Source organism: Symphalangus syndactylus, chromosome 12 (genome assembly GCF_028878055.3).
Source record: "Symphalangus syndactylus isolate Jambi chromosome 12, NHGRI_mSymSyn1-v2.1_pri, whole genome shotgun sequence".
Classification (NCBI taxonomy): Eukaryota; Metazoa; Chordata; class Mammalia; order Primates; family Hylobatidae; genus Symphalangus; species Symphalangus syndactylus.
This window is the reverse complement of record NC_072441.2, coordinates 45,876,412-45,887,465: the sequence shown is the minus strand read 5'-3', so window position 1 is coordinate 45,887,465 and position 11,054 is coordinate 45,876,412. Positions and strand designations below refer to the sequence as shown.

Here is an 11,054-nt window from a genome sequence, read left to right as displayed (position 1 = left end):
AATTGCATCTCAAATGTGACATGTCCAAATTCAAAATTGCCTTTTTTCCAACCAGGAACCATCAGCTTTCCATTCACCATAACCTGTTAGAATGCAGGTGATCTTAATGAAACAGTCCTATGTGTTTGCCTTTGATTTTTAAGTTCTTCAGATGTTTGCCTAAACGGCTTGCTCATAGTCTTTGTCCACCGCCTACAGGGCTCATCACATGTTGGTCTGCCGGTGCATTTCCAGCTTTATCTTCACTGCTGTCCACACGCATTTGGTGCTTTAGATATTCAACACCTGAAGTTCCTTGAAATGCCACCTATCAGTTGATACTCTTTGTGCTTAATCTTACCTCCTCTTGCTTCTTTCTTGATGATCCTTGATTCATTGATCATTTCCAACTTTTTATTTTCAAAGTGCTGAAATCATTTTTGTCTTAAAAACAGCAGTATCTTCAAAATACTATGGTCTCCTTTCCAGTCAAGCTCCTTGAAAGAATAAGTATTATTTATTTCCTGTTCACCCTTCAACCCACTAGTCTAGTTTCTGCCCCTACTACTGATCTTTTAAAACCCAGTAATTAACAAAAAGCACAAATAAAATCCTAATTTTCAAATCAAATGGACTAGTCTAAGTGTGTGCCTTAACTAACATCTCAAACAGCATTTGAAACTGTTTACTACTATTTACTTAAAAATGAACACAACTACTTATTTTTCTGTGCCTTGTAGAAGACTTTAAAAATATGAGTTAAAAGATAAAGCTAAGTGCAGCAGTAGGCGCCTTGTAGTCCCAGCTACTTGGGAGGCTGGGATTATAGGTGTGAGCCACCATGTCTGGCCTTATTTCTTTCAAGATCACACGAGATCGGACGCGTTCAGGGTGGTATGGTGGTAAATGGGCCTTGTTCCTTAATGGTAGATCCCAAGAGGAGAAAGGGCTAAAGATACAAAGCTACAAGCCTGGTATGGTGGCTCACGCCCATAATCCCAGCACTTTGGGTGGCCAAGGCAGGAGGATCGCTTGAGCCCAGGAATTCAAAGACTGGCCTGGGCAACATAGGGAGACCCTGTCTCTACAAAAATAAAAAATAAAAAATTAGCCGAGCAGAGTGGTGCATGCCTGTAGCCCCAGCTACCTGGGAGGCTGAGGTGGGAGGATCGCTTGAGTCAGGGAGGTTGAGGCTGCAGTGAGCCATGATCATGCCACTGCACTCAAAACCTGGGCAACAACCCAAGACCATCTCAAAAAACAAAAAAAAAGCTATATTCCTGATATAGCTTGTTTAGCTGCTTATCAGAAAGGCAATTTACACTTCTAAAGCATCATATGAGGCTCCCAAACTTACCATTCTCTTGCTAACATTGAATTTTTTAAAAAGCAAAAAAAAACTTTTGTAATCCCACCACTTGAGAGGCTGAGGCAGGAGGATCACTTGAGCCCACGAATTTGAGACCAGCCTGGGCAACATGGCGGAACCCTGTCTCTACAAAAAATACAGAAATTAGCCTGGCATGCCTGTAGTCCCAGCTACTCAGGAGGCTGAGGTGGGAGGATCACCTGAGCCCGAGAGATTGAGGCTGCAGTGATGATTGTGCCACTGCACTCCAGCCTGTGTGACTGAGTGAGACCCTGTTTCAACAAAACAAAACAAACAAAACATTAATCTCTCCTCACCTTGGCCTCCTACTTCTACTTCTGAATGCACCCGTTCAGTCTCTGTCTCAGGCTTTTCTTTTTCTGACTATTCCACAGCATTTTGTCCTCAGCCTCTTGAATGTCCCCCCAGGCATCTCAGTGTGTCCCAAATTAAACTGATCTTCACTCCTACACTTGCTCCTGTTTTTGGTTAATGACATCATCAACCACCCAGGCACCCTAGTGAGAAAACTGAGTCTTTTAAGATGATTCCCATCTCTCATTTCCCACATCCAAAGACTCACAAGGGTTTCAATTCCACCTCTTAAATCCTTCAAACACTTCCACTCCTCTGTCTCCATTGCCACTGCCCTATTCAAACTTTTATTATTGCAATCGACTCATTAGTCTCCTTGCCTTGTCACAACGCTCCATTCCATCCTACATCCTGCTACCAGTCATCTAAAATGCAAACCTGATCCTGTTAATCTCTGGATTCTACTTTCCTGTCCAACTTCATCTCCTGCCCTTCCCATCCATTTCCTTCTCTCTCTAGCCATACAGAACAGAATTCCCCACTGCCTTTGAACTTTTTCTGCCAAGAATGTGCCTTTCTGTTTTATGAATTCCTACTAATCCTTAGAGAGCAAAGGAGCCCATCCAAGCACTCCAAATTACACTTTATACTCAGCTTTAACACTTAACATTGCAATTTTGCAATTTTTATTTAACAATCTCCCTTATTAGATTGAGATGCTCAAGGATGGATACTATGTCATTCATCTTTTTATTCCCAGCACTAGCAAAGTTTTGGGAACATAGTAGGCCCTCAGTGTGTGGAATGAATGTTATTTCTGATAGCAATTTATTTATCTGAGACAGGGTCTCACTCTATTGCCTAGGTTGGAGTGCAGTGGTACAATCATAGCTCACTGCAGTCTCTAACTCCTGGGCTCAAGTGATCCTCTTGCCTTAGCCTCCTGAGTAGCTAGGACTACAGGTGCGTGTCACCATGCCCAGCTAGTTAAAAAAAAAAATTTTTTTTTAAAGATGGGGTTTCGTCATGTTGCCCAGGTTGGTCTTGAACGCCTGGGCTCACAGCAATCCGTCTGCTTCAGCCTCCCAAATGCTGGGATTACAGGTGTGAGGCACCATGTCCAGCCTCTGACAATTTAAAAATTCCTTTCCATCTTCTGACACCATGTAATCATTCACCAAGTTCTATAGTCTCAACCCACCTAATGTCTCTATTACCAAATCCTTCTCAATTCCCTATTTCTAAGGTCCACAAAACTATCATAATTGCATCCTGACAGGTTTGGGCACTTCTCCATACTTGGCTATCTTCATTACTGCTGGTTATCTTTCTAAAACACACCTGGTTATGTTACCTACTACTTAAAAAACAACTTTGATCATTACTCATTGTGAGTTGTAGGTGGTTATTTCCCAAGAACATGGAAATACATTGTGTTAAACTAAATAAATGAATGCATAATAAAGGAGACATAATACCCACCAAATCCAAGGCTTAAACACTTTGAAGATTGCATTTATAGTAACAACTTTGGGAACCCAGCACCAGCTCAACTGTTTTTTTTTTGTTTTTGTTTTTGAGATGGAGTATCACTCTGTCACCAGGCTGGAGTGCAGTGGCGCAATCTCGGCTCACAGCAACCTCTGCCTCCCATGTTCAAGCGATTCTCCTGCCTCAGCCTCCGAAATAGCTGGGACTACAGGTGCGTGCCACCACGTCCAACTAATTTTTTGTATTTTTAGTAGAGACGAGGTTTCACCGTGTTAGCCAGGGTGGTCTCAATCGCCTGACCTTGTGATCCACCCGCCTCGGCCTCCCAAAGTGCTGGGATTACAGGCTTGAGCCACCGCGCCTGGCCCACCAGCTCAACTCTTTAGCCCTGTCTCCTACTATTCTTCCTCCCTATACTCAATACCCACCCTGGTCACTATTCCTTAATGTAGTGCCATATCTACACTGCCCTGTCACCAAGCAAATTCCTACTCATCCTTGGGCCAGCATCAGATGCTACCTGGTTTCACCAAAACATGGTATAATGGGGGCTTTAAACCCTTTCCATAAATCTCACCAGTCCTCCCTAAGCAACCCAAATCAAAATTAAAAAAAAATATTTCGTTATGGATGATTGGAGTTTTGCAATCTCATGTAAACTATGTACAAAAAGCATCTTTAAAAAGATTTATATTTTAATTATCTGCAACATACTAAGTAAAAGCAAAGTACTTGCTATACAAGTGCATCTTCAACTTTAAGTCCCTTGGCCTAACTTTCAACTAGATTGCAGCTAATAAAACTCCTCCATAGATTCTGAAGCAGTCACAGACTGTTACCTGCCCTAAGAAGTTTTCTCTAACCTCTTCCTGACAAGCTGTCCTTCTGGGCTCCCATATAAACAATAGTGTAGTGTGCTATTTTCTCCTTTGGTTTCTGCTACAATGGTAGCTCATCCAGGATAAGGATTCTACATTAGTTTCCTCATGTGTAAAATAAAGATAAGAAGACATATCTCATAGAATTAAATGTGTTAATGCGTACTTAAAGCACTTAGCATAGCATTTAGCATGTTGTAAGTGCTAAATCAATGTCAGCAATTCTTTTTCAATTTTTGTTTGTTGAATGATGAAGCACTAGTACAAAGAGTCCCATAGCAAACAGACTGGTAGATGTGTGGTTCACAAAAGAGCATGCTATGAAAACACAATATGTCCTGAAATTCTCTGGGTGGTTATTATGTAAGCAAAATGCCTTCCTAGTTAGTTATCTACTTGCAGATGTGATGTGAAACTGAGTAGATTTTAATGTTTAGCAGTTTAAGAAGATTTTAAGACCTTAAAGCTGGGAAAAGAAATTTTCAATTATAAATTTGTGAACTTCTGAGGAAATTTTTTGAAAATAACACTTAAAATAGTTTCACATTTGAAGAAAAAGAAAACAGTGTCTTGGAAATTTGTGCTGTCTTTTGACTCTTTATCATATAATACTTCTTTATACTGCAAACTCTCTGTACTGCAAACTACCTGTAAATGTATTTGATCTCAGGTTTGTGAGAAAAATAAAATGTGTTGTGTGGTAGAAATAATACCAAAGTGGTATTATTGTGGGCTACAGATATTGAATCCTAGCCCACAAATTAGCTGTGGGATCTTGTGCAAGCTCTTAATTCCTCTGGGCATCAGAGCCCTTCTTTGGAATTTGAAGAAAGAAAACGAAATAATCTCTAAATTCCCATACAGCTCTAAGTTACAAAGTTTTTTAATACTATATTTTGAACTTTTTCTTACATTATCCGCCCCCATGTCCCCTTACTAGAAACTAAACTATTTATTTATTTATTTTTAGAGCAGAACTCAAGTCTTATTTTCTTTACACCCAAGTGCCTAAATCCAGAGCCCGTTTCTTGACTTTGAATGAATGAGTTAGTAACTGTTTCTTGAACGAGTGCCCCTCTTCACAGAGCTAGTTTAAAAAAAGGCATAGCAAAGTTATGGTATAATAGGTTAGCAGCTAACCCTAACATAACTATGTTATTAGAACAAATAATTGTGCATTAATATGACTTGGTATTCAATACAGTTATAGATCATATTATTTTTTGAAGACTTTACTAATTTAGAAAAGGGATTCTAAACTATGTCCTTACTTCAGACACATTTCAGAGAATTATGAGTCACAAAGCTTTGAGAGAGGCTTATTTATGAAATCCCATAATCCCACTGGCAATATCAAAAGTACCCAAGTACTCGCTACCAGGTAGCATTTTGTAGCAAAGGTTTTTATCTTTGACTTACTACCAAAATTACAGACTGAAAGACAATCTGATCCAGGAAATAAGGAACTGGTGTATACTGACACACCAAGAAAGCAAACGTGAGTGTGCGTGCACGTACATACACATACACACAATTTAAACTCCGTAACTCAATTGCCTCATATACTCATTTTCAAGTTTATATTTAGTGCTGGCTTATTGCAGGTGCAGTTCCAACATATCCCTAACATGGAATGGAAAATGGAGAATCAGTGACTACCTGTAAAGGAAGTCTATGCTTTTGAACAAGGGCAGATTCCCTTCTCTGGATATATCCCCAAAAGAGAGAGACAGGAAATTCCATTTCTCTTGTTTTAGTAATGATGTGGTTGAAATTTGAGATGTACTTGCTTCAGAATTTCCTGGGCCTGAATTGTTGGGAAAGCTAAGATTTTCCCCAACACTCAGCTATCAGCCTCAATCACCTAAATGTGAGTTTGAATGTTAGTCACAGAAAACTCTACATGAATGGACACAAGCACAGTTAAGTTTTTTATTGTTAAATTACTATGTTACCCTATGCAGAGCAAAAAGTAAAGGGACTGATCTACTTGTGCATTCACATTTTAAATTCTTGAATAATGAACAAGTGAACAAATCATCAGCTAGGAAAGGAAAACTGAAGCAAGGGTTTCCTTATAAGTCTTCTAATTTCTCTAATAATTAGAGAAAACATGCTCAAAAACTTTAGAAAAACATTTTTCTATGTATGTGATATATTAATAAATAAACTATGTTTACCTCATTAAATTGGAAAGACTCAATATTAAGGAAAGTTTATATCCGGCTAATGCAATTATCATTTGAATATAATATAGGCATCAAAAAATAAAGGAGTGGCATAAATTTTTCCAAAATGTTAACACTTAATGCTGAGTTTCCAGTTCCAGAATTGTCCACTCGCCTTGAGGCGAACAATCTGCAGAGGAAAAACTAGCCATGGTGATGCTCGCTGAGGAATCATCAAGTGGAGATGTTAGTTCACTCCATCTGTTCAAAGTGTCAATATGTGCTATACCCTGAGGTTTTGAGCTATCTCGTGCTAAAAGTAGTGTCTGATTGATTAGATATTGTGCTAAACTTAAGTCTTCAGGAACGGAATTTGTAATATCTAAGTTTGAATCCTGTTCAGAGAGCAGTTGCTTTAGTAGTGTCCAATCTTGTTTTGCAAAATGTTGGTCATCTTCAAAATCCATATCTGTAACATGTGTTTCTGATTCCACTTTCTGCTCAAATGCTTCTATTACATCCATCTCATATATTGGAGACAGGGTTTTTGAAGGCCGATGGTCATACATGCAGGTTTGTGCCAGTGTGTCACAATCATCTATGTCTCCTGAAATAATTCATAATACTACACAATGTAAAAATTGCACGTTGGTACCCTTCAGAGTTTTGTAGAATATTCACACAATATAACAGTGATAGTCCAAAAAAAAACACAGAATGGGAAAAATAACACCTATACAAAATTGACAAGATTTTTGAGGCATTTTTCTGTGTTAAAAATTCAAGGGTAACGTTTAGAAGCAAAATCAACATAGGCAACTAACAGTAATTCTCCATACTTTAATTTGAAAACTTGTGATACAGAAAACATAAATCATTTAAACATAAACATAGAATGTGCACATATATCTAATTCACTACAATAGAAAAAGAGAAAAAAAAAGACATAGTGTTTTGATGATGACTTTTAGGGTAAGTCCGTTGCAAAAGGTGGGGATAAATACATTTCACCTAAAGGCTTATTTGTATATTGCACATGCAAAGCAAGATGCAAGCAAGGACAAACAAACAAAAAAGTACAACTTTAAAGACCTCCTTATTCTTCTGATTTTGCTGAACAGGAAACTACTGATCAGTATTTTTCTTAGTTATAATACACAATAGCTACTCAGTTAGCCACTATTGCATATTTTAAATGTGGGTCATTAGTCTGAATTACTATAATAAGGAAGACAAAAAACACAAAACAATTAGACAGAAAATCATCTAAACAATATGAAATAAGCCTGGGCTTTTTTCATATATTGTCATTGCTTCTAAATATAATCTCTTTTAGGAAATTTATCTTTTTATTTGAAAACTTTCGAATAGACAGATCCCGAAAATTTTAATCTCTGTAAAATGTATATAAATTTTAATAATCTAGTTGTTAAAATAGTTCAGTGGTTTTAGTTACATATTACTAGAGTTATTGCACAGGCCTCATATACTATCAAGTCTATAAATCATATCCAATTTATAATAAAATTTCTAATAGTCAAGAATTCTTGCGTTAAATTATACATAAATAACTAAATAGCAGCAAACTTAGTTTTTATTCTTTCATGTAAAATCTCTTAGTAGGTTAGTTCTATATAACAATCAAAATTTTTACTAGATATTACTTCATTAGGATTTTAAGTGAACAATGAAGAATGAGTAACTAGCTAATTTTCATATTAAGAAATTTTTCATTTAAAATTTTAATCTGTTGCTTAAGTAATTATTCTATCTGACTAAAATATAACATTCAGGGCTTCATACAACTTTAAAATTTTATAAACTTGTTTTCTTATGCATTTAGCATTTCTATTTCTGTACATTACCTGCAGATAAAGCAATATTAGCTTTTTCAGTAGTTGTAGAATGGCTCTCTTTCACTGGACCTTCCTGAGGCAGAACTTGACTCCGAAAGGAGTCTAGAGATTTTGTAGAGCTGTTCTTTGGTATGTCAGAATTGGGTTCTCTTTGATGAAGCTCCAAGTGACATGGTCTTTCTTGAGATTTTACATCACTATCCAAGAATTTGCTGCGTTGCTGAATGTCATTATCCACATTGCTTCCATTGTTTACTTTTTTATCTTCTGGAAGAAGCTGTCTGCCTCTACTGGATAGGACGTCTATTGTGTTCTTTTTTTCTGTGGCTGAAACACTCTGTTTATTTTTTCTTGAAGAGTCAATGCTACTAAGATCCAAGAGAGTGCTTTCATTTTTACATACACTATTGGCTTTACTTTGTTTACATTCTAAAATATTATCTTCATTTTCTTGTGAGAATCTGGAATAGCAGGTCCTTCCATGATGTTCATGAGAAATGCCATCAAAAACATCAGAAGGTGAAAAAGAATCTACAGAAGGCTGAAACGGAGTATGGACTTCTCCTTCATCTGATCCCAGCTCTTCACATTCATCGACTGAAAGTAAAACTGACCTTTTAAACTTTTTATTTGTAGAAAATTCACGACATTCATTTTCAGTTGCATCTTCAAAAGCTAAATTAATTATTCCCTGAAACTGCTGAGGAGCTGGGTTAGATATAGAGAAATTGTCTGCAACATTTTCAGCTTCAGATCTTTCATCTTCTGTTTCATCTGCTGAAGAAGATACCTGATCTATTTCCTGAGCAAACTGGACACTGCCTCGTGGAATATTTTCTCTTTCCCTAGAGTGAACTATTGCAGATCGAGACCAAATTTCTGGCCTTTTCCTAGGGATTTCATCATCACTTGTTGAATTAACTTGGAAAAGATCATTACTACTTTGCTTTTTCATTTTTACTTCAATTCTTAAATTACTATCATAAATTTTTAATTCCTCAGGAGTACTGGTATCACTGCTACTTCTTCCAAGAAAATCATGGCACAGCATAGTGCCACATTTAGAGATACCTCTGTCATTTGATCCATCATCATCCTGAGACCCTCCGGCATCATAGTCTTCAGATCTGGGCTTTATGTCATCGGAGGAGGTGGTAGCACTGCCAGTGTCAGATTCAGGACTCTCTCCCTGATGCAGAACACTGGTACTCAAATTCCAGTGACCCACAAATGGAGTTTCTGGAGTTTCACGGCTCTCTGGAGATTCTGATGTTTCCATATTTTTTGGAGAATTTTTTTCTGATAGCTGTCCCGAAAAACACTTGGAAGATACATCTGAGTCTGCTGTAGCACGTTTGTCTTCATCCACAGCAGATTCATCAGACAACTTACTAGGAACTGTCAGTCCTTCTACGGGAACTTTCAATTTTTTGTCTTCTTGAGCAGAATTTAAGGTACCATTTGTCCTTTGAGGATTACACAGTGAAACATCTTCCACACATTTAATACTTGATTGTTTGTTTGTATCTTTTCTCCCTACTTGGTTCTCCCTATCTGATATCAAATGGATTTGCCCTGCACTTGTTGAGTCTAAACTACACGCTGGATTAGAGTTCAAGGAGTTTTCATTTGGATTTGAAACCATGTATTTTAGGGCTGTGGTGCTATAAAATTTTGAATTTACATTCTCACTCCCATCAGAATGACAACATATGTTAGTTGCATCGCAATGATCTGTTTCTTTGTGATTAGGAAATTTTGTTTCACTTTTATCTAAACAAATCTGTTTTGATTCCAGTTCGTGTTTTAATGATTTATCCAGCTTTGAAATATTTTGGCATTCTAATGCCAACTTCTCTTTTTCTTGATCGTTTAATGGCTTTTGTGGGTCAGGCCTGCAGGATGACTGGAGTGCTTCTGCATCACTGATTTCAGATGCAAGATTAATGAGAGGTTTGTGAGGCTTCTGTTCAGAAACACTGTCCTTGTTGTTATTATCACGCACATCATGAAACATACTTTTTTGGACAGTAGATGTTTCATGTTTTAAAGGTCTTTGGGAGGAAGGCTGAGTTTTTGATATAACCTGTCCAGGAAGCATTTTCTGTTTTGAATCTTTATTATTCAACGTTTCACCTTTCTTTGACTGATTTAGACTTTTAGGTATGGCCACTGTTTTTGCATTAACCTTAGGCAAAGCTGTGTGTACTTGCTTGACCATTTTTCTCTTAGGTGCTTGTTTCTCTGTAGTTGTATTGTGGTCCAACTTTACCACATTTTCATCAGACTGCCTTGAAGAGACTGAAGATTTGACTGAGTTTGGTGACTCTCCTTGGGATCCTAAGAAAAGTAAGAGGGTATATTCAGTAATGTAATATCACCTCCAATTTGTGAGTAAAATTTAGTATTTGCTTTAAAACTACTTCAGAAAAAATAAAATCAAGAACACAATGGAAGGGTAACATATCTATGATCAAATGGACAAGCACAGATTAGGAATCAGTTACATGATAAAATAAAAAAATTTTTTCAATTAAAAATAGAGGGACTACTCCAGGGTCCCAGTAAAAATTACTAAAATAGGATCTCTCTTCCTCAAGCAAAGAGACTTGATTTTTATGCCAAAACTGGATTTGCAAAAATATATGAGGGTGAAAAAATCGGATTTTCTTTTATCAAAGGAGCAAGAAAGGTCTTCCCTTTGAAGTTTTTGGAGAAAAAAACTAGTGTGTTCTACATAGCTGAGAAGGAGAATCAAGCTAAATATAAAATAAATAGAACTGTTAAAATTGTTGCAGTTGTTTTCTTCAAACATGAATAAAACCAATTTACTTGTCATAACCAGACTATTATTACCGTAGCTCATTAGGGTTAACAACTTAGATCTCCACTGGAAACTAAAACTGCTGACTGGAAAGAAGGGGATTAATATGGGAAATCTATTTGTTTATACTGGTGAAAGTCTTAGAGATGATACTTTGGACATTCAAATCTGTCA

General features: G+C 37.1%; 1 protein-coding gene across 3 annotated transcripts in view; it reads right to left on the bottom strand.

The window, feature by feature from the left end:
- Positions 1-5,950: 5,950 nt before the first annotated feature.
- The window catches only part of BTBD8 (BTB domain containing 8), a 118,022-nt gene continuing 112,918 nt past the window's right edge, over positions 5,951-11,054 (bottom strand). For all 3 annotated transcript variants that reach the window (XM_063625379.1, XM_063625380.1, XM_063625381.1), the window contains exons 17-18: positions 8,066-10,396; positions 5,951-6,807 (exon numbers count right to left, since the gene is read on the bottom strand). In XM_063625379.1, coding sequence (XP_063481449.1) covers positions 6,338-6,807; positions 8,066-10,396 — 2,801 coding nt within the window. In that variant the 3' untranslated portion in view covers positions 5,951-6,337. The remainder of the gene's footprint in view (positions 6,808-8,065; positions 10,397-11,054) is intronic.